The 24,796-nt window shown below is 38.0% G+C and overlaps 1 protein-coding gene across 3 annotated transcripts in view; it reads right to left on the minus strand.

Moving 5' to 3' along the window:
* Positions 1–24,796, minus strand: part of lratb.1 (lecithin retinol acyltransferase b, tandem duplicate 1) — a 164,642-nt gene that overhangs the window by 105,193 nt on the left and 34,653 nt on the right. For all 3 annotated transcript variants that reach the window (XM_072580874.1, XM_072580952.1, XM_072581028.1), the window contains exons 7-11: positions 17,484–17,527; positions 10,840–10,917; positions 7,879–8,075; positions 2,630–2,694; positions 1,245–1,351 (exon numbers count right to left, since the gene is read on the minus strand). In XM_072580874.1, coding sequence (XP_072436975.1) covers positions 1,245–1,351; positions 2,630–2,694; positions 7,879–8,075; positions 10,840–10,917; positions 17,484–17,527 — 491 coding nt within the window. The remainder of the gene's footprint in view (positions 1–1,244; positions 1,352–2,629; positions 2,695–7,878; positions 8,076–10,839; positions 10,918–17,483; positions 17,528–24,796) is intronic.

A 24,796-nucleotide genomic window follows, 5' to 3' on the forward strand; every position in this document is an offset into this window, starting at 1 on the left:
TGGATTATCCTTGTTACCCTTCTTAAACAAGGGGACATTAGCAATTCTCCAGTTGTCTGGGATCTCCCCCATGTTCAAGGATGCAGCAGAGATGACTGTTAATGCCCCAGCTATTTCCTCTCTCGCATCCTTAACCCTGCTTGCTAAGGATAACTTATGACCCTTTTTAGCCCTCTTATTTCCTCATTTCAGATTGGTCCTACATTCCTGATATTCTTCCAAAGCTCTGTCTGTCTTCAGTCACCTAGACCTTATATATGCATCCTTTTTCCTCTTACCTAGTCTCACAATTTCACCTGTCATTCATGGTTGCCTAATCTCGCCATTTTTATTCCTCGTTTTTACAGGAACGTACTTCTCCTGAACGCTATTTAAAAGCCTCCCATATATCAAATGTGGATTTCCCTTCAAACAGTTGCTCCCAATCTATATTGCCCAGCTTCTGACGAATTTTGGTATAGTTGGCCTTCCCCCAATTTAACACTCTGCCTTTAGGACCACTTTTGTCTTTGTCCATGAGTATTCTAAAAGTTATGGAACAGTGATCACTATTCCCAAAGTAATCCCCTACTGAAAGCTCAATAATCTGGCTGGGTTCATTGCCCAACACTAGATCCAGTATGACCCCTTCCCAATTTGCACTACTTACATATTGCTCTAGAAAATCTTTCTGGATGTACCTTACAAATTCTGCTCCATGCTGACATCTAACACTAGGTGAATCCTAGTTAATGTTAGAAAAATTAAAATCTCCTATCACCACCACCCTGTTGCTCCTACATCGTTCTCTGATCTCTCCATGTATTTATACCTCTATCTCATGCTTGCTATTGGGAGGCCTGTACTGCAGTCCCAACATTGTTATCATATCTTTCCTATTTCTGAGCTCTGCCCATGTTGCCTCACTGCTCATATCTTCCACAGTGCCCTCCTTCAGTACAGGTATGATATCTTCTTTGACCAGCAACGCAACTCGTCCACCCCTTTTACCTCCCTTTCTATCCCACCTGAAGCATCAATATCCTGGGATATTTAGTTGCCAATTACGCCCATCACTCAACCAAGTCTCAGTAATAGCAATAACATCATACTCCCAGGTACTAATCCAAGCCCTAAGTTTGTCTGCCTTACCGAGTATACTTCTTGCATTAAAACAAATGCACCTCAGGCGGTGTGGGCTCATTGGGCCAAACTGCCTGCTTCCACACTATAGGGATTTCTCTGATTTTATTTTTTTAACGTACCTCTTCAAAATACTTTCTGCTGTTCTTCTTCCCTTTTCTACAGCTCGAGATCCTCCAACTGGGCAGACAGCTGTGGCTCGGTACCCATCCAAATATGTAGCACAAACCTAAATAACAAGTAATTAAAAAAAAGATATAAAGAACAAATTCTGATGTCAGTTGTTAATAAAAAAAAAAGTCACTGCAGCATGCTGTAATCATTTAAATTCAAACTATCGTAGAGTGAGGAATGATCAAGAGGAAGGAAAGCAATGGGACATAATACAAGATGCAAGTGCACAGAAATTGGCATGACCTGGCTATGGATAAATGTGGAAGAAACTCATTAAGATAACACCAGGGATAGGAGGCATTTTCATGAAAAGAGAGAAAGGAAAATCAGACTCTTTACAAGAGAGCAATGATCATCAAAACGTAAGCGAATTATTACAAGTTACACAAGGTTTTCAGAAAGCAAAACCAGGAAAAATAACATCTACTCGTATTTGAGTCTGTTAAAAAGAAAGTGCAAAAATATAGGGCCATCACTAAAAATAAGAGATCAATCAGAAAAATTATATTTTATATTTTTTTAAAAACACAATTCAGTACATAGGTCATCGCTTACCACTTGAAGAACATAGCTTTATCATTGTGGGCTGACCAATATCCCTTACTCAATCAGCACCACAATAGATAAATTGGATATTAGTCTTAATGCCACTGGTGGGGGCTTGCTGTGTACAAACTGGTTGTCACATTTATCCAAAATCGTAAGTCATTGCATAGTGCAGTTTGTTCTGAGCACAGCATTTTACATGTAACCATTGTGCCTGATTGCCTTCTATATGTTTCATCATTCTGCAAACATTATCATTTTCCACAAAATGCATCATCATTATTTTTCACAAAACACATAGATCATTCTCACACAGGTCATAATCAATCCTGATATAATGATTTTTTTTTAAATTCCCTGACTTATTCTTTTTTAAAATCATTCACAGGATATGGGCATCGCTGGTTAAGCCAGTATTTTTTGGCCATTGTGAAATTACCAAAACGATAGTCAAGATGCAACCACACTGCTGTGGGTCTGCAGTCACATGTAGACCAGATCATGTAAGGAAAACCCCTTTCTCTCCACTAAGGGCATTAGTGAACCAGATGCTCTTTTCTGACAATCTACAATGGCTTCATTAGACCCTTAATTACAGATTTTTCATTTATTCAAATCCCACTATCTGCCATGGTGGGATGGAATTCTTGCCCCCAGAACATTGCCCAAGTCTCTGTATTAACAGTCTAGCTCTAATACCAGTTGGCCATTACCTCCCTATACTTGTTTTATAGACTTATATCATGCTTGTAACTGCCATATATTTTGCTAAATACTTGCACAGCACCTTGTAATTGTCAGATGGAGGCAATCCCCTTGCTCCCCGAACCTGTACTGCTCCACCTTCTACATCTGCAAATAACAGTAAAAGCAGTTTGTTTTAGTTTTGGTACACCGTCACAGGAAAACAATGTGAAATGGCTTTGTCATATAAATAAAAATATGTTTTATCATACGTTTACACATCTGAAGAAGTACTATAGAACTTAGCAAAGTTTTACAAGATACTCATAAATGAAAAAAAAATTCCTCACATGATCAGTATGAAAGTTTTTAATAAATGCCAAATTTCCTTTAAATCATGAGGCCAAGTAATAAATTTACATTAGCAGAAAAAAAATCACAATTTAATTTTGAAACTAAGAAACATTACTGTACCTAAAGTTATAATCATATTGTCCTTCTTGGTCTGAAATCAGCAACTGAAGACACAGCTTAAATATTTTGTTTATATTGCTTGGGAACAAGCACAATATGCAGACATCTGTTTTCTCATTTGTATATTTTAAGTGTGTTCAGAATACAACTGTAAGGCTTATTTCTGTTATGAAGGTGTAAGGGGTACTGTACCTTTAAGAGAGTTGAAAAGCTAGCAAGGACTTAGAGAAGCACACAGAGTACTGGAAAATTTAAAATAGAACATTTGATCGAACAGCTAGCCATACCTGTGTTGTTATAAGACAAAAACAAATTCCAATTCGGTCAATTGGTTTAAATTATGCCCCAAGATACAAACTGCAATCAAGTTGAACTTAGTATTTTGACAATATTAAAATCAATGCAAGGATCGGATGTTTTAGGGTATAAATAACAGACATTTTGAACAGTTACCCAGAGCGGGAAAGCGAACTGCCAAAAGACCAACAGATGTAGGCTGCTAGTAAGAACTCTCTCAGAGATACCTGTGTGGGGAAGGAGTTTGCAAAAAAAAAACAACACCGACCTGGAGAGAAAATATACAGAGGAAGACACAAAGAGAAGATTCGAAAGCTGGCTGATTTTGAAATTTGAATTTTTTGTAAATCTTAATCGAGGGTTTTTGTCAGACCAGTATTGTAGAGGGGAAGGTAAAAGATAAGTTCAGAGAAAGGAGTTGTCAATTGTTGTGAGTTAATATTCTCTATTAGACTTAAAGAATAAAGTTCTTAAATTTTTTTTGTCCTGTAAATAGCGACTTTGGGACTGTTTTTTGCCTCTCAAATTTTCACAGATTACAGCGTGGGGTGAATCTCTTCTATGTTGCTGGTTTAAATTACCCTGTGACGTAACATTTCATCAATAAGACTTTCTCAGTTCCATTTGGTTGGGTGCATGTTGAAGAGTCTAGCTTGAGAGGGCATTGTTTAAAAAGTCAAACCTTTCAAGAAGGAAATTAAGGAACAGTTTTAAACATGAGATGGGGTACAAGTTCGGAACTTACTTCCTCAAAAAGCAATTCACATTAGATCAATTAATTTTTGTTATTTCAAGATATTAAGGGAAATGAGCTAAGGTTGACTTATGGAGTTAGATCACAGATCAGTGACTTTTGCCTCACAGAACAGAAGAACTAAATGCCTTGTTCTTGCTCCTCTAGCTCTGGCTAGCTTTATCATGTACCAACCAACCCAAAAAGCCATAGGTACTTTTAAGCATAGTTTGAATCACCACTGAAGACATATTCAAATAATGTCAGGTCAATCTGGGCAAAAATTTCCACTGGTAGAATTTCACAATGTTTACTTTTACAATTCCCTTGAATCAGACAAGGGCCAAACTTTGGAGTCATATTGGCACCTGAAAGTACTTTTTCATTATATGAAAGTTATACAGAATTATTTTCCCTTCTTAGATCTTACCATGGAGATGCAAAGACAAGTGATCTACCACTGTCTTAAAGTATCAGAATTTTGCTATGTCCACTATTTTTCATCACTTATACAAATGATTTGGATGAGAGCATAAGAGGTAAGTTTGCAGATGACGCCAAAATTGGAGGTGTAGTGGACAGCGAAGAAGGTTATCTCAGATTACAACGGGATTTTGATCAGATGGGCAAAGATCCGAGGAGTGGCGGATGGAGTTTAAGTTTGATAAATGCGAGATGCTGCATTTTGGGAAAGCAAATCTTAGCAGGATTTAGGGAGTACGGTCTTAGGGAGGGTTGCTGAACAAAGAGACCTTGGAGTGCAGGTTCATAGCTCTTAAAAAGTAGAGTCACAGGTAGATAGGACATTTGGAAAGCATACATTTGGTATGCTTTCTTTTATTGGTCAGAGTATTGAGTACAGGAGTCAGGAGGTCATGTTACGGCTGCACAGGATATTGGTTGGGCCACTTTTGGAATATTGCATGCAATTCTGGTCTCATTCCTATCAGAAGTACCTGATGAAGGAACGTCGCTCCGAAAGCTAGTGTGCTTCCAATTAAACCTGTTGGTCTATAACCTGGTGTGCTAGTGTGCTTCCAATTAAACCTGTTGGTCTATAACCTGGTGATTTTTAACTATCAGAAGGATGTTGTGAAACTTGAAAGGGTTCAGAAAAGACTTACAAGGACGTTGCCAGGGTTGTAGAGAGAGGGTGAATAGGCTGGGGCTGTTTTCTCTGGAACGTCAGAGGCTGAGGGGTGACCTTATAGATGTTTATAAAATCATGAGGGGTATGGATTGAATAACTAGACAAAGTCTTTTCCCTGGGGTGGCGGAGTCTAGAATTAGAGGACACAGGTTTAGGGTGAGACAGGAAATATATAAAAGAGACCTAAGGGCAATTTTTTCACACAGAGGGTGGTGAGTGTATGGAATGAGCTGCCGGATGAAGTGATGGAGGCTGGTACAATTGCAACATTTAAAAGACATCTGGATGGATATATGAACAGGAAGGGTTTAGAGGGATATGAGCCGAGTGCTGGCAAGTGGGACTACATTAGGTAGGGATATCTGGTCGGCATGGACGAGTTGGACCGAAGGGTCTGTTTCCATGCTGTACATCTCTATGATTTTAAGTGGATGTTTACAGTGAGAAAAATATCAAGTTTTGCACTGATTTCAGAGAACAGAATTGTGTTAAATGCATATTAAATGCTTACAGTACTGCTTAAACAAACGTTTACATTGGTGATAGCTCACAGTAAACAGCAACCGTTTCCCAAATAAGAGCACATTCTGTTTCACTATCGGAGTACCAATTTTTAAAACAAAACTTCTGCATTTTTCCCACTTTGTTATTTTGACAGCATGTAAATAAAAAATGTTCATGTACAAGTTCAGCGAGAGTTTAAATGCTATGAACTCATTCATTAAGAAGCGGAGGGTTCAGTTGTAGTTCAGATCCCAAAATAAACTTCACCTGGTTGGGTGAAAAGTGGAACGTGCAGCTCTTATCGTACCGTTTGTTAGTTTAATTATCCCCAACAGCTGGCTGCATCTAAAATAATTACAGGCCCCTCATAGTTAGGGGCTTGTTAACCACAGGAAATGGGATGATGATTCAATTCACTCACTATCAATGTTAATATTTTTGTTGATCTTAGAGCTCTCAGGACATTGTTCGCGGAGATAGCATGTGGGTAGGAGAGCTGGGAAGGATCATGAAAAGTGCTGAAGTTGGGATTGGGGTTTGAGTAGGGGTCGGCAGTTGGGTGGGGTCGAGAGATCCAGAGTGTGGCAGCAGAAAGATACCTCATTGAGTTAGGATACTACTGGAGGAACAGTTAGCAACTGAGCTATCAGTGAAGGAACAGGGGTTAAAAGTGAAGAGGTCAAAAAGTTGAGAGCTGAGAGAATCTCCTGCTGGGAGCCCTGCATCTACACATTGACAGAGAAGTGTTTACATTGGAAATTCTCATTATGTTTACATAACTCCAATTATAAATTAAATGTTGATATATAAAGCTCTATGAAAATGGTCACAACAGGAAGGTGGGCTGTTAAGTGCTCACATTCAGAAGATTCTTAATAATATATAGATAATATTTCAAATTTGCTCAAATTAAGCTTCCACTGAGAAGGAATCAACAACTCCCAAAGAAACAAAGAAAATTAGGTAAGTGGGAAAAGAATTTTGAGCTAGAATTTCCATCCATTCATGGGCACTTGGAGCACAAATCTAGACCAAAAGCCATGTTGTACATTTTCAAAAGTCCTGGCAAGCAAAACCCGTTTGCTAGAGTCTGGTAAATAGATCAAGTGGCAGTCGTTTTCCAAAGGGACTACTTTTCAGTGGTGGCAACCTATCAACCTCACTGTACCTTCTGGACAATGGTACTGTACTGTACTTTGGCACTTTTTCTTAAAAAAAACTTAACAGAGGAAAGTTTCTAAACTGTTTGGCAGAATTATTCCAACAAAAGTAGTGACATTTAAAGTAAAATCTCTCAAAAAAGCACTCAAATACAAACAATTGAATTTAACTTTAAATTTGTTTTCCATTTGTAACCTCACTAAATCACACTGGCATAGGTTGGTTGGGCTGAATGGTCTGTTTCTGTACCATTCATCCTTAGTACATAATATCACCAATCATCATGATTAGTGGTCAAACTGTTCCTGCAATTACATTCACAGAAGCAAAGCCAGCCACTAAAAAGTGGCTTCTATCCCGTAAGAGAAGTGACAAGATAAGTGGACATGTCATAGTCCAGTTCCTCATGTCAAAACAACGATAAGGCTCAAGTGTTCCCTGTTATTTACGTGTATGCCATTACGCAGTTCCAGGTAAGGGTAAGTGCAAAACTCTACATTCTTTAGTCCAAAGTACATAGTTTTGTTGTTAGTTTGGTGAAATGGTATGTTGTCTGTGGGTGGCATGGTGGCATAGTGGTTAGCAGTGCTGCCTCACAGTGCCAGAGACCTGGGTTCAATTCCTGCCTCAGGCAACTGTGTGGAGATTGCACATTCTCCCTTGGTCTGCATCCAAAAAATGTATTGACTATCACATGGTAGATATTAGCTAAACCATTCACAGAAAGTTAAGGCAATATATTTTGGTCCAAGAATGCTTTTTTAGTTATGATGATTAAAAAAAATTAAAATGAACTTTTTCATGTCTTTCGAGTCAATCGCTACTGGAGCTTTTGTGCTGTGGAGTTTTGTCCAAAGGAAATAAATTTGCAAATGCCAAAACTCATCTCAACATATGTATGCTAAAAATTGAAATTCGCACTTTTTCCACGTTTTCGTGATACAGAGGTCTTTTATGCACAAGTTACAATCTTAAATGAATATTCGTAGACTGCAATAATATCAACATGAAAGTGATGATAGAAATTGCACACCTGGCACTTCAGTCAGGGTGACCTGGGAGAAATCACAGATGACATCAGGTAATTGGTAACGTCGGGGGTCACCTATTTCATAGACGAGCTGTTCAGCAACAGTACCAAATGAAACCAATCCTCCTGTTTTAGGTGGTTTAGAAAGGACAAAACTTCCATCAGAGGAACACTCAACCACTGGAAAACCAATGTTATCCCTAGACAATGGATGAGATGTAGAGTTAAACTGAGTGGCAGTTTTTATTCAAGTTAAGAAAGCAATATAAGCTCATTAAAAAAACTAAAATGTAAAAAACTAACATTCAAGGGCTGAACAAATTGTACAATTCAAAGAGGAACTCCATACACTGCTTACCAGGATATTAGATTAGAACAGATTTTTAAAAAATTACCAGATCCTGATGAGCATGATGGTTTCAACGCTGTTCCCTCATATTCTGAACATTTATGCTTTGTTACTGTTCTGATTATGATATATAAAACTCCTTAGTTACCTTTTGGCTTTCCTTTCAAACAGAAGCTCCAGAAGCAGTGCAACTTTTTGGTGCCTCAGAAATGGTCATCCTTCAAGTTTGAACTCAGGCATTAAGTCTTCGATATCTGGCATCAAAAACTGCCCTGTTCATGCTCTCAAATGATAGCCATGCAGGTGTATTTTTGTAACAATGTGAGCAATTAAACAACTTCCTTGCCACTTCCTTTCCTGAAAGCAGCTTAATTCTATTAATCTCGTGCTACAACTTCAGCAGCAGATTGTCAGACCAGCCATGAAAAGGCAACTTTTAATAGCCTATGCCTGTTCTCAAGGGGGTACACCGATCTCTCAATAGAACAATGCATTTGGGATTTCCAGGCACTGGAATCCAGGGTGGGATTGTCTTGATCTATGTAGTTCAACATAGGATCTGATATTTAACATATGTCGACCCCCTCTATTCCTCAAAATTTCTGTTTCAAGTACCTAGAATTTCCAGAGCCTGGAATATTACTGGGTTTTCACAATTTTAAATGTTTTTTGAGACTACCAGAGACAATAAACTCTTGCGTTATTTTGGATGGATCAGGAAAGGATAAGCATTGACATCACCAACACAACTGTTCATCACAAATGGTTAGATTTCTCTTATAATTTCTAGTTCATTATATAATGTAGGATAGATCAAACATTAAAAATCAGGAAAGCAAAAGATATGGAAGGTGGTCAGAAATAACCACAACTAAAAAGGTAGTCATAAAAATGACATTCTTACATGTATAATAGCAAAGTCTTATTTAAAACCAAATTAGGGAGTCTCACATTTGTTAAGTAAATCTGAGAAGATTTACAAGTTTTAAAAAGAGTTTTGAATTCCAGTGACTTACAGAAAAGATCTCATAAGATTTCAAATTTTGAGACTTATAATCAAACTAATAGCAACATTGACAAAATGCTATTTTTATAGGCAATTTATACTTTAAACTTCAGGAAGGTTTCCCTGTTCTACTTTTAAAATGACCAGACTTCCTTCACCATGGTTAAATTTCATCCCTTAAGCAGACACATAATTTTCCCAGAATCAGTCCAAAGCTATTTTCCATTTCCAATAGCCTCCTTCCCTTTCCTATGACTGACTTTCATGGGGTGAGTTACTCTGAGTCTTCCTCCTTTAGTGCAAGCTAGACAAATCTTCCAAAATCATTTAAATCCTCAAAAATCTGGTCTCTTCAGTCACAATGTGGATTAATTTATACAATAAATAACAAAGACAGCATTTTGAGGCATGGGACTTGTTTTTTCTCTTTAATTCTTTCCTTCCTTTTCTCTGTTGCAGAGCACAGCTATCCTACAGGCTAATTGTTGTCCAGCTGTCAGCCAAAAAACATAATAGGTCTTTAAAGGGTCTGGAGATTGACACTGTATTGGGAGCAATGAATGGAGCTTCAAAAAAACTAATGGCTTTAACTTGGTGCAGACTTACGATTTTTTTAAAAAAGCTTTATTTTACACATCGCTTGGTCACTATAGGGTTCATACTTCTATACAGTGGAAAGTGGGTGAATTGACATGCAGGTGTCTTACATGGTGTGGTGGTGAAGGGACGTAAGGGGCCATGTGGAGTGGGAGGAGGACGTACTGTGGCATGGGAAAGAAGAGAGTCATGCGTTGCTGTTTGGAAGAGTATACCTTAGCAAGATCAAGAAGGGTCAAGAGTATTGTTTGATGATCATAGCCTATCATAGGCAGGCTAGAAGGACTATGGGAAGTGCTTGGGGGAATTTCTTTTAACGCATCATCAGGGTACATGATCAACGATGATTATGTTGAATGGTGCAGCAGGCTCAAGGACTGAATGGCCTACTCCTGCTCCAGTTTTCTACGTTTCCATGAAGGACATGAGTGGAATGGGAAGTATTTGTGGAGAGTATACATTAGCCAAGGTGAGCATGAGGAACCATGTGGGTTATGTTTTGGGGAGTATACTTTGGCACTGTGGATGTGTGGCATCTCCACACATATTTTGAGGGACATGTGTGTCTGTAGGTTTGAATCTCTTATATTTCTTTCCCCCCAGTAAAACAAGTTCGGCCCCCTTAAGAACCAAGCTTGTTCCTGGAAAGAAGTCAGAAAACATCATATGACCCCTCATTCCTCCATTTTACCCTGAATTAAAGAAACAGTTCCAAAACATAATAACCATATAAAACTTCATATTTGTAATATATTTATATCATAAATTCCTTTTCAAGTTATTAAATAAGCCAAAAATACTCCAGTATACAATTACATATAAAAAGTAATTTCTATGAAGTTTACATTGGTTCATTTATACAATCTAAAAACAACAAGGTAACAGTCTAAAAGTTGTTGATATGTTTTTAATCTAGGATTGGATGATGGTTATAAAGACATTAAGCATATAGTTAAATCCAAAAAAGAGGGTCTTTTTTTTTGGAAGGAAAACGTAAAGATCAGTTTAATACCAGTCAGGAACTCGGTGCCAATCAGTAAATATTCCACCTGTAGACTGGGCTCCACACTCTATCAGGTGACCTGCAAGACTAAACACAAAATTAAAAAGTATTATGTACTGTAAAGCTTAGAAACACACATATTTGAGAGGTAAACAAAATGAAAATCCAATGTTCACAGTTAAAACCCAGTTCAAAAATCCCTCTGTCATCTCTGCTAACGTGTTAAATCAAACCCTGAAACAAAATTTGGAAACCTTCTCCCCCTGCTGACTGCAAGATGTATTACAAAATTAATTTCAGCAATCTTAACGATCTCTAAAAATCAATGCAAAGTTAGTGTTAAATTACCACAATCTGACAGTCTATTTAAAGATGTCATTAAAGCAGGGCTGGTGTGGGCAATGGGAAAAATGGCATATAAGTTGAATGCTCCTTTGAGGCTGTCATTGTATAATCTAGATAATATTAATCTGGATTTAGACTGTACCTTTCATAAGATGTAATGCCAACATTATGGCATCTTTATTTAAGGGGAGGCAAGGAGTGAGTGATGTTGGGCACAGATGCATCGTTATCTTCCATTTCCAATTTACAAGGCTGTAAGGTTATTGTCCTGGCCTGTTGTCAGACAGGAAGGTAAAGAATAAGGAGCTGCACCTCAGCCTCTTTCAGAACTATGTTCAACAACAGAGTAAATTTGTGGGTGAGAGTCAAATTCTGGAGGGAGTAAGAGGGCAGCGTTTGAGGTTGGATGTGGGGTGGCTGGACGATTGGAGCAGCCAAGGAAAGGCAAGGAGGAGGGAGGGCAAAGATTTCCTGAGGAGGTCACTCCTGCATTTCAGGGCTCTCTATAGAGCACATTGTTAGTCACTCAGATCTCTGTTTAGCTGACAGACTTGCAGAGCCTCAGAGAACCTGTTCAATAACCAAGGTCCAGTTCCATTATGGAAGCCCACTGGCACAAAACTTGGCTAGCTGGCTGATAAGGAAAAATAAAGCTCTGAATGACAATATCTCTGGATCAGTCAGTAGTTCAATGTTGGGAAAGGTTAACAAAGCAAAGAAATTCATAATAAATGGCAGAGAGGTATGCAGAAAAGAAAGACCTTGGCTTACACATAATAAATTCCTGAAAGACAGATAAGGCAGAGTAGGCTGTGGCTGTTTTCCCTGGAGTGCTGTAGGCTGAGGGGTGACCTTACAGAGGGGCATGGATAGGGTAAATACACAAGGTGTTTTCCCTGGAGTGGGGAAGTCCACGAACTAGAGGGCATAAGTTGAGGGTGAGGGGAAAGAATTAGAAGGGACCTCGGGGGAACTTTTCACACAGAGGGTGGTGCATGTATGGAATGAGCTGCCAAAGGAAGTGGTGGAAGCTGGTACAATTACAAAATTTAAAAGGCATCTGCATGGGTGTATGAGTTAACAGGTATATGGGCCAAGTGCTGGCAAATAACGCGAGATACATTTAGGATATCTGGTCGACATGAACAAGTTAGACCAAAGGGTCTGTTTCCGTGCTGTATATCTCTATGATTCTAATAATATAAAAAAAATGCTATGCAGACTGGCAGGTTGTGGTTGGCTGTGCTACATGCTCAGATGTGTATGCTCAGGGGTGTATGTCTGCAACATGAACAGGTTCTAGTTCCACATGCTCAGTGTCAGGAGATTATACACAAATATTGTCTCAGATCTTAGAGTATAATGTTTCCTTTCTCTGGTCTGAAAGTGTTTGTGAGCAGAGACAGGTATAAAACCCATTTTCATCATGCGTGTCTTCTAAAGGAATCCTAAGTTTGATCAGAGAAAGGCCCAACAGAGCAATCCAAGTGGAGTTGATGTGCACCTCCTAAAGGTTTGAGATTGTAAGTCATGATGACACGCTCCACATTACAACAAAGTGATTCTACTAGAGCACTGACAAGAACATTTCATACTATGTTGAAATTAGTTTAGATCATGGGAGTTTTTGCCAGTCTGATTGACTCATGACTCCAGTCCAAAATTGTGTGGTTGACACTTAAGTTGCATTGAAGTGGTCCAGCAAACCATTCAAATGGGACTAATATTTGGAGAACAGGGATCAGCTGGGATCAGTGTCCTGATGAACCCTATAATTATGGCTGGAGATAGGGCTTTAAACAAAATGGGGAGAGAAAGTGTTCATATGAAGGGAGATTTAGAAAACTAAAGAGAAATATCAAATTAATAGTAATATTAGTAACATGGAAGAACACCTCACAAATGTAACATCTCTCTCACTCTCTTTGAAAATGGTATGTCTGGTTCTGAAAATGTGATCAGCCCTGAGAGAAAACTGACTGTGAACTGTGATCATTTAAAATATAGCAATCTATTTTGTATCTCCACATCCAGGAGAACAACTGAAACAGCCCAATCGCATACCTTACCAGAGCTCTAACATCAACAGTGCAATGTATAATTCCCTGATCTTGTACACATAGTTTGCTTTTCAATTCCATCTCCCCTCAGCCTATACCCTGTGTGGTCTGCTTGCATGCGAATGATTATATGTGTTGGAATTCAGAATGGGTTTTCCTCTTTTGAACAAATTTTATACTTTGCTTCAGTGAGTTTCCAATAACTCCTTAGTGTTGATTAACCAAATGAGGGCCGTCTGGCTTGCTTCTTCATAACTTTAGTCCATATTCAATCATATATTGAAGGGGAAAATAATCACATTTGTTTAACAGAAGGAAATTAAGGTAGAGAGTTGGAAAGGTATAGGGAAGGAATTCCAGAGTTTAGGGCCTAGGCAACTGAAAGCATAGTCACAATGGTAGAACAACTAAAATTGTACCAAAGCAATTAAAATCATACCAAACCAGGGTTTGAAGAAAAGGAAACTTATTTACTGCTCCAGACTTGATCATGACGGGTCTTACAATGCAAACTAGATATTGTTTAATAGTTACATTAACTTTCAAATTATTCGTTTGTAAGAAAAACAATACTGCTGAAAAAAGAGTTGTCAAAGCTTGTCTTGCACTCATCAGGACAAATGCAAGAATGCCAAATTTCAAAAGATCACATCAATTTACAGTCCAGAAGAAAAGAGTGATGATTGGTTGATATGTTTATCCTAATTAACTAAGAATTTGCAATAAAGAAAGCAGTAGGGAACTAAAAGTAATCCAAGCTTCCAAGTATTTCAAAAAAGGTGCAAGGCTTGATTAATTCCTTGTTTACAGAAAATGGTTCCAGTACATGAATGTATCCTATCCTGCTACCTATTAATAAGCAACATTCCATCTTTGACTGATTATCTGAATTAGTTGTTGGTTAGTTTGCTTGCTTATTGCAATAAAAGTCTTATACAATCTTTATTAGGACTCGAACGTAACTTAAAACCCTCAACTAGCTTCCTAAATATATCTCACACAGTGTCTTTCTTAGCTTCTATTTTTGCTTCTATTGATGCTCTATAATGGACAAACAACTTATGGGAGGTTTTTTGTAGCTTTTATATGATGATATTGTATTCAAAGAAATGTTGGGTGAATGTACAATAAGCAGCAAATCTAATATTTCCTGCTTTCTGTTATTGCTGAAAGTTGAACATTATACCTATTTGTTCTTGAAATAAAGGGTTATGCTCATAGTATCTGCTAATCTATGGGGTCAATGATGAGTTATTAATGATTTGGATGAGGGAACCGGGGGCATTCTAGCGAAGTTTGCCGAAGATACGAAGTTAGGTGGACAGGCAGGTAGTACTGAGGAAGTGGGGAGGCTACAGAAGGATCTAGACAGGTTGGGAGAGTGGTCCAGGAAATGGCTGATGGAATTTAACGTGAGCAAGTGCAAGGTCTTGCACTTTGGCAAAAAGAATAAAAGCACAGACTACTTTCTAAATGGTGAGAAACTTAATAAAGCCAAAGCACAAAGGGATCTGGGAGTGCTAGTCGAGGATTCTCTAAAGGTAAACATGCAGGTTGAGTCTGTGATTAAGAAAGCGAATGCAATGTTGTCTCTTATCTCAAGAGGGTTGGAATATAAAAGCAGAGATGTACTACTAAGACTTTATAAAGCTCTGGTTAGGCCCCATTTGGAGTACTGTGTCCAGTTTTGGTCCCCACACCTCAGGAAGGACATACTGGCACTGGAACGTGTCCAGTCGAGATTCACACGGATGATCCCTGGAATGACAGGTCTAGCATATGAGGAACGGCTGAGGATACTGGGATTGTATTCGTTGGAGTTTAGAAGATTAAGGGGAGATCTAATAGAGACGTACAAAATAATACATGGCGTTGAAAAGGTGGATGCTAGAAAATTGTTTCTGTTAGGCGAGGAGACTAGGACCCGTGGACACAGCCTTAGAATTAGAGGGGGTCATTTCAGAACGGAAATGCGGAGACATTTCTTCAGCCAGAGAGTGGTGGGCCTGTGGAATTCATTGCCACGGAGTGCAGTGGAAGCCGGGACGCTAAATGTCTTCAAGGCCGAGATTGATAGGTTCTTGTTGTCTAGAGGAATTAAGGGCTACGGGGAGAACGCTGGCAAGTGGAGCTGAAATGCGCATCAGCCATGAGTGAATGGCGGAGTGGACTCGATGGGCCAATTGGCCTTACTTCCACTCCTATGTCTTATGGTCTTATGGTCTTATGGTCAATCTCCACCAGGTCATCAAAATTCTGATCAAAGGGCAGGCAGTACCACACAAGGAACACAGGAAACCTTTTGTTGGGTTGTTCCCATTTGCAGTTTAATGGCTATTTTCGACTAGTTATAAGGAACATTCAACAGAGACATTCATCTACATTACTGGCAAGGAAATATGCGCATTCAGAATAAGAAATCTCACCCTAAATTAGAGTAATAATGGGAGGGAAAAACCAAGGTATGCGGTGGAAAAATGAGCAAATCACACTCAGAAAGACAGGTGACTACGATAATTTAATTCTTGATAAATGTTCTGTTTCATTTTTTAAAAAACCTGCAAAGCATATTTAACAGTATCCTTTCTTGAAAAGGTACTAAGGGAGAAAACCTTTAACCAAGTGTAATTCATTCAGGTTTCTGATGACAATACTATAGAATGGATTAATCTCAAAATAGGAAGTGTAATATACTTTCAGCACCAAATTCATTCAGCATTGCAGACTTTGATCATGTTGCACCACCACTCAGACTACCTATTTCAACACTGCCCAGCATTGCCTGTCTCAGCTCATCAACTGGTGAAACCTCATTGTTTATTATGTCACCTCTAAACTCGGACTATCCCAACACATTTCTGGCTGACCCCTTACATTCTACCCTCCATAAACTTGAAGTCATCCAAAACTCTGATGCCCATGATTTAATTTATAGCAAGTGCTATTTCCCTATCATTTCATTACTTGCAGACTTGCAATGGCTCTCAGCAAAGCTTAACAGATTAATTTTATAGTTATGCTTAAAATCTTTCCAAGGCTGGACCTCACCACACCTACCCCCTCACTTATTTCTGTAATCCTCTACAACTCTGCAATTTTTAGAGATATCTGCATGCCTCTAATTCTTGTGCATCCTCAATTTTATCCATTGGCTCCACCATTGGCAGTTATGCTTTCAGTTGTCTAGGCTCTAAATTCCGGATTTCTCTCCTTATGACTTTCTGTCTCTTTACCTTACTTAGCTCCTTTACAAATTCTCGTTTTGACCAATCAACTGCTGCAATATTTCCTTAAGCAGCTCAGTGTCATATTTTGTTCTATAATGTTTCTGTGAAGTACCTTGGCAAACTTCATTATATTATTAGCTCCATAAAATTATATATTAAAATTGTTCATGTCCTGGTTGTTAGCTGCAATAATTTTAGTCCATGAAAAATAATGGAACATGAGCACTAGCTACAGGATCAAAATATACCTATTGCTACTTCCATCAATACTAAGCTACAAATCAAGTGTGTAAGTTTTAATGACCAATTTTAATGCCATTATCCGACCTAGCTAGACAATTTAAAGTTATAAATATAATTATGTTCAATTCCCACCTGCTCCAGAGGTGTATAATAAGATCTCTGAACAAGGTGATTCAAAAAATACATTAAGTTAAAAGATTTTAGAAGTATAATGATCTATTATCCAATTGTATGGAACTACAGAGATTAGACATTAAGTGATATAACTAAGTGACACCAGATTAGTATCAAGGTAAGCTCTTTCATGAAACGAGGCAGTATATTATTCAAAGAAGATTCCTCCTTGTTGTATCAATGTGTGTTTTATACAGGCTTTATGGCATCTGTATATCAATGACAATACCACTGAAGTTTGGAGATGCACAGTACCATGACAATACTGCTGGGGTATGTGCAGGCTGATTAAACAGTAATTACAGAATAAAAGACTAGTGATAAATCAGTTGTTCTCTTCAAATATGCAAAATATTTTAAACTGCATCTGAAAGAGATCAATAGTGTTCTTACCATATCATGTGATCAGTTTCAAATATTTTAACATGCAAATTATTTTCAAGTAAAATGAACAAAATGAAAACATTTTTAACAGGAATAATTTCCCAAGCGAGCACCTTTCAAACAACATGATGGCGGTAATAATGTCTCTAAGAAAAGATAATTTTTAAAATGAAAACATGTAATCCCAAAACAGAAAGACAAAACACAGAAAAGGCGTTACCTTCCAGCAGCCAACAGATCAAACTCATCTTGCTTCCAGCCAAACTGCAATAAAACATAAACTCAGGATATTACCAAAATTCCAGAAACAAAATTAAAAGTGAAAATACAATGCACAAGAATGAAGGAAAACTTGTTGATCCAGTAATACAAACATGTTGCAAAAACAAAATACTGCACAATTAGTGATACATTGTCTCAAGGTAACAACTTACAACTGTTTTGAGAATGGATAATGGATGGGTACAAACATGTAAATCTACAGCTAAACATGCTCTGATCAGCAATTGGCTCCAACTCTTGATAAGATAACAAAACTTCTGTAACTGTAATCATGTATTCCACTTCTGAGCAACCAAACGAGATGAGTAATGTGTATATGATGTGAAGGTACTGGTATTGGACTGGGGTGGACAAAGTCAGAAGTCACACAACATCAGGCTATGGTCCAATGGGTTTATTTGAAATCACAAGTTTTCGGACAGCTGCTCCTTCATCAGGTGAAGGGGCCAGGTGAACTTCACTAGACAAAGGGGCAGCACTCTGAAAGCTTGTGATTTCAAATCAGCCTGTTGGACTATAACCTGGTATCAGGTAACAAATAGCTTTAAAAAAACTGTCGAAATTTATTTTAATTTATTTGACACAAAACTTAAGTACATAAAATCTGAAATTTAAAAACATGAAGATAAAGGACTGATTTGTCATTGTCTCCATGGGAAGCTTTGTGTTTTGACTTGAACTGAAGTTGGCACCCTTTCTATATTAGGCAGAAACGCACCAAGTGATGCTTTTACCACTGAGTCTAATATTAATTATACAAAAATGTAATAGGACTTCATTTGGAAATGTCTCAATAAAGTACATTATGTCTCAGAAACGAAGTGTAAATTAAAACAATTAACTTAAATGGATGTATAGTTTCTCCAAGAAACGTGGAAGGCAAAAGACAGGGCACTTAAGTCTCCTGAGTAAAAATTTCCATCCTAGAACTACAGCTGAGAAAATTTAAACCCAACAGATCTCAAGAATGCAATTTGAATTTCTGCTCATATTTAGAATTCAATGCATTTGGCAAAAAAAAAATCATCCAATATGCAAGGAAGGACCAAGGGATCAAATTCAGTTCAGGACTACAGCAATAAAACCAATCTGTCGAACTCATAATTTCAATGCTTAAGAACACAATAAAATCTGATGTGTATTGTGATCAACGCGATCTAGTTGGTTATATTGAACAGAAGTTGTTTATAGCTGAATGTCAGAACAATTTTGATTCTGCATCATCTTTATTGTCCCAACAAATGCTTTCTATCATCCACACCGTGTCACATAACAAACTTGTGAGGAAAGTTATACATCATGGGATAAATGGAATAGTAGCAAAGTGTACTTAAATTTGCTAAGGCATAGGAAACAGAGTAATGGCTATTGGGTGTTTGGGCCAAAGAAGTTTTGTAGTAGTCGTCCCCAAGGGGATAGTATTGGAACTCTTGCTCCTCCTGGTTGATAATGTACATATGATTGAGATCTTAGTGTGCAGGGAACAACTTCAAAACTCGGGAGAATTGTAAACTGGAGGAAGACAATGTAGAATTTCAGAAGTTTATTGACACATTTGTGGTATTCGTGGCAGAGAGGTGGTAGTTGAAGATCAGCAGAAAAAAGTGAGATGATGCACTTCTGTATAAAGAACATGGAGAGACGATTTAAAATAAAAAACATATTCCAAAGGGTGTGCAGGAGCAGAGAAACATCAGGTTCAGCTGTGAGTAAAGCATAGGGGATTCCAGGCTAATTAATATGGTCATAAAGTACAAAAGCAGGGAGTTAATGGTGAACATTAAGACATTGGTTACCTGGGGCATTGTGCACAGTTCTGGGAGCCACACTACAGAATGGATGTGAATGCATTGGAGAATGTGCAGGAGGTATACAAGAATGGTTCTAGCGATGAGACATTTCACTTATGAGGGACAATTGGTGAAATTGGGACTATGGCTAATCCACGTAACCAGCACATCTTTGGGCTGTGAGCAGAAACCAGAGCATCCAGAGGAAACCGACACAGAACAGGGAGAATATGAAAACTCCAACTTGGCTGACTGACTAAGGCTGGTCCCTGGCACTGTGAGGCAGCTGTGCTAACCACTGAACCACCATGCTGTCCCAGCTTTAATATATTAGCTCTATTTAGTTTCCAGCTTTGACTTCCTTGGAATCATATCTCCACAATGGCACTAACAGCATATCTACGAACCTCATTTGTGCCATTAATTCATTTATTTTGTTTAGAATACTGTGGACTTTTAAGCGAAAAGTCATTAATTTTGTCTTTTATTATTTTCACCTCTTTGACCCTACTTGCTGTGTTTTTTGTGCGCTCAGTGCCTTCCTGTCTCACTCTGGGTATCATCAGAACAGTTGCCCTGTAATGCTGCCATATCCTTTTGCTTTGTAAGCCACTGGGTTCCCCCCTCCTGGCCTGTCCCCCATTTTAATTAGCTTAAAGGTTCTCTACAGCCTAGTTATTGGATTCGCCAGGGCACTGGTCCCAGCATAGTTCAAGTGAAGCTCATCCATTTGGAACTGTTCCCTTCGATCCTAGTACTAGTGTTAGTGCTGCATGAACTGAAACTCATTCCTACTACACCAAACTTTAAGCAACACATTTAACTCCTAGACTTCATTTACTCTGTACCAGTATGTTTGTGGATTAGATCAAAATCCTGAGATCATTATGTTGGAGGTTGTCCTTTGTGTTTAGCTCCTAACTGTTCAAAATCTTTCAGTAGGATCTTCTTTTCAGTCTTATCAAAGTTGTTACTACCAATAAGAATGACAACAACTGGATCCCTTCTCTCCCATTCCAAGTTTCCCTGAGAAAATGTCCTTAACCCTGACACAAGGAAGGCAACACAACCTTTAGAACACAACTTCCTGTCTGCCCAGAGCTGTACCTACTCCCACTTTATACGTTTCCCTTACTACCACTGCTGCGACATTCTAATTTTTTCCTGCACTTAAATGATTCTCTGTGCTCCAGCACACCAAGCAGAGGAAAACCCTGCCCTATATATATATAAAGACAAGATCAATGAACCCAAATATGTGGAAAAATGTAGGGACATTGCCATCTACAAAGCTTTTAAAACAGAGGCAATTGATGGAAAGATATCTGGTCAACGTGTGTGTAGAACAATCTTACAGCAAACCATAACATAAAGATGTAGAGCTTACATTTCAAACTCAAATGGTCAAAGGTAGGAACTAAAAGCAAACAAGATGTGTCTGTTTTTGTAAACTGCAACTTAATGTTAAAAAAAACTTTTTCTGTAACATGAAACTATGGCGTTCCAGCAGCAGGTACAGAATTGTATGCAGGGGATTTCTACATTTAGGCCTCCGATTCTATAAGTGTTTTAGCAAACAGGCTAAACAACAATGAAATCACTCTTTTGGTTCTCTATTGGGAAGATCTTCAAATTTCCTCCACAAAAGATTCAAAATAGGTTTCTTCACTTCAGAAGCTCAACCTTCAAAAATCAGAGCAATGTTTAAATTTCATTGTCTCTTCTTTACTATTAAATTAAACACAAAATATTGAAAGAAACCAGTACTAGGGTTCTAAAAGATTAAAGGCATCAGGTTACGCCCGAGAAGTCTTGCGTTCTCAACCGCCCTAAAGAATCAGAGCATGTCAAAGTGAGATTCTGCAGAATATTCCTCTCAGTAGGTTGTCCAGAAATGTGAAAAATACCAGGAAGCTGGTATTACAGATTTGATGCAAATAGACAATCAATGAAGAACATTAGTTGAGACTTCTTAGTATTATGTTTACAACTTTCTGGAAAGTTTCCCCATGTCTTGTGAATGCTGAAGCACAAAGTTAAAGCACACCACAGAAAACTGGTCCTTCATTAAAATTCTCACGTGTTTGATGGCTCTTAGAATTAGAATATGAAAAATGCTTCAGACAGTAAATCTAAACAAGTGCTGGCATAATTTATTTCCAGAAATCTCAGTTACAGTAGATGGCAATTAGTAACCATTGATTAGAAAAAGGACAGAACAGTAATTAAGTATACAATTAGGAAAGTCACAGCTTCTGTTCATTTCTTGGCACAAGTCAAATAGATTGTCAGCAGGAAGCAATACTGATGTTTATAGCTGATGCCCCCAAGCTCCAACTTCCTTGAAGTCTCCTATTCCTTTGATCTGTTGCTCTATCCCAAATACCAAAGCTTCCTGTATAGCCTGAGTGAAGCATAGATTCAACTTCTTTCCTTCCTAAAATCTCTGTTTGTGATTGCATTTCACTGGAAAGATTTGTATGCTGTCAACAATCTCTACTGGTCCAAAACACACGTGGGAAGCTTGAGCTGCCTATAAATTAAGGGAAATGTTCCCTGGATTTATGCAGGTTACACTAACCGATAGAACGAGAGCCAGACTAGGAATTGAGACTGCTTCAGACTGGAAGTTGTTATAAAAGGTTAAAAAGGAAAGTTTGTGGAGGAAAAGAGCAAATCCAGAACATGATGAACATAGAACCATATTGATCTTTGTGCAAGTAAACGTCAGCTCACTAACCAAAACCAACACTCAAAGAAAAAACTTACATTTATATCATGCATTTCACAGTTCAAGATGTCTCAAAGCACTTTATAACCAAATAAATATGTTTTGAACTGCAATCACTGTTGTAATGTTGGAAACGCAGCAGTCAATTTTGCACAGCAAGGTCCTAGAACACCAATTTGATAATGACCAGATATCCTTTTTAATACACTTTTACCTAAGGTTAGGGGATAAATATTGGCCAAGACCAACCTGCCAAGTAACGGCAGGGAGGTTATGCTGGAACTCAACAAAACACTAGTTATTCTCAGCTACAGAATTGTGTGAAGTTCTGTTTACCACATTATTTGTAGAAAGAATGTAATGACACTGGCAAGAATACAGAAGATATTTCTAAGAATAATGTAAAGATTGGAAAATTTTAAGCCATGAAATAAGATTGGACACTTTGTTGTTTACCGTGGAATAGAGGAAGCAGATTTAATTGAGCTGTAGAAAAGTATGAGAAGCCTGAGCAGACAGGATAGTAAGGACCTACTTCTCTCAGCAAAAAAGTTAATAACTAGGGTACAAACATTTTAATGTAATCATTTTGAGGAGTTTTTTTTATCAGGTTGGTGCAGGCCTGGAAATCACTATTTGAGAGGGAAGTAGAGGCAGAACTGTCCATTGCATTTTGTAGTAACAGCATCAAATTGAAATAATAAGCATATATTTTTGCAAAGTACTAGGTCAGATGATTAGGCAGCAACAAAAAAATGCCTAAACGAAAGGGAGTATGAGAGAAAGCTAGCTGAAACTATAAAAACAGACAGAATGAGCTTCTGCTGGCATTTAAAGAGGAAAAAAAAAATAAGCTTTGGTCCTCTAGAGACTAAGAATATGGAACTAATCATAGCAAATAAGAAAAGGGCAGATGATTTAAACAAATATTTTGTGTCATTGATGTAGAGGATACAGATAGCATCCCAGAAATGACTAATTCCAAATCAGGAGGTGAAAGGGAGGGAGAAACTTTAAACAAATATAATCCCAGGAAAAGGTAATTGAGAAAATTATTATACTCAAAAACGAACAAGTCCCAGGCGCAGGTAGATTTCAACTTAAGTTCTTAAAAGAACTGCTGCTAAGATAGTAGATGCATTGGTTTAATTTTGTAAAATTCCCTGGGAAGTTTCCATCCAACTGGGAAATAGCAAATGTGATTCCTCTATTCATGAAAGGAAAGAGCAAGAAAAAAAGGAAACTACAAGTCTGGCATCCTAATGGTTAACAGAGGCAATCAACGAGTGCATTGATTAAAAGCATTCAAAGCAATGAAAACTATTGGTAGGCCAAAGGATTGGAATTTATTTTAGGAAGCAGCAGATGACTAAAAAACTAAGAAAAAAATAGAGAAAATTGATAATGAAAGTAATTTGGCAAGAAATATAAAATAAAGCAGCAAAAGCTTCGATGGGTACATAAAAAGAAAGCAGCTAAAGAATTATGGGAATCTTGGAGGATGCAGCTGAGAGGGGTCAAAGTATTTGACAAATTAATGGTATGAAAAGCTGACAAGTCATGAAGGCCCAATGGCCCGCATCCAAGAGTTTTAAAGAATATAACCACAGAGTCAGTGAAGGAATGGGTCAAAATATTTTTAAAAGTTGCAGGATTCTAGGAGTGTTTGGATTGGGAGGATTGGGATATTGCTAATATGATAACCCTATTCAAGAAGGGAGGGCAACAGAATGTGGGAAACTATTTCCAATAAGGAATCACATAAAAGATTATCAAACAAGATGAAAGCTCATAGAATTAGGGTAATGTAAGAGCACAGATTTAGATTGGTTAACACAAAGAAATTAATTAGTACTTCTCAGGTTAGAAAGATATAAGTGGAGAGTCAGAAGAAATAATTCTTCAGCAACAAATACAACAAGTTCTATTAATGAATGGAGGAAGGGGCAAAATGTATCTAAATTTATTGATGATACAAAAATAGGTTGGAGAACATGTGAAGAGGCATAAGGATTCATCAAGGGGATATGGACAGGTTGAGTGAGTGGGCAAAATCTTGGCAGATGGAGTTTAATGTCGGAAAGTGAGAGGGCATGCACTTTCGTGGGGAGAACCAAAGGCAGCCTATTATTTAAGTGAAAAGAGACTAAAATGAGTGCAGTACAGAGGGATCTTGGTGTTCATGTGCTTGAAACACAACATCGTAGCATGAAAGTGGAGCAAGCAATTGCAAAGGGAAATGCAACTTTTGCCTTTATTGCAAGAAGGTTGGAGTTAAAAATTAGGGAAGTCTGGGCACAGGGTGTTTGGAGTACTGTACACAGTCTTGCTCCCTGTATTTAAAGAAAGATTCCTGAAGGAGGGCTCATACCCAAAACGTCGATTTTCCTGCTGCCTGACCTGCTGCGCTTTTCCAGCACCACATTTTCAGCCTCTTTAAAGAAAGATAAACTGGCATTATAAGCAGTTCAAAAAGACTCACTATGCTGATTCCTAGGATGAAGGAATTGACTTATCAAGAACAGCTAAACAGGTTAGGGCCTATTTGTCAAAGTTTAGAGGAATGAAACACCCAAGATTCTAAGTGGGCTTAGAAGGATAGATGTTGAGAAGATTATTTAAAACTGAGATGCAAAGAAATTTCTTTTTCCAGAGGCTAGTGAATGGCTGGAATTCCCCAGCCTGCAGAATTGCTGGAAATATTTAGAGAAGGTAGATAGATTTTTGAAA

Source organism: Chiloscyllium punctatum, chromosome 1 (assembly GCF_047496795.1).
Source record: "Chiloscyllium punctatum isolate Juve2018m chromosome 1, sChiPun1.3, whole genome shotgun sequence".
NCBI classification, from domain to species: Eukaryota; Metazoa; Chordata; class Chondrichthyes; order Orectolobiformes; family Hemiscylliidae; genus Chiloscyllium; species Chiloscyllium punctatum.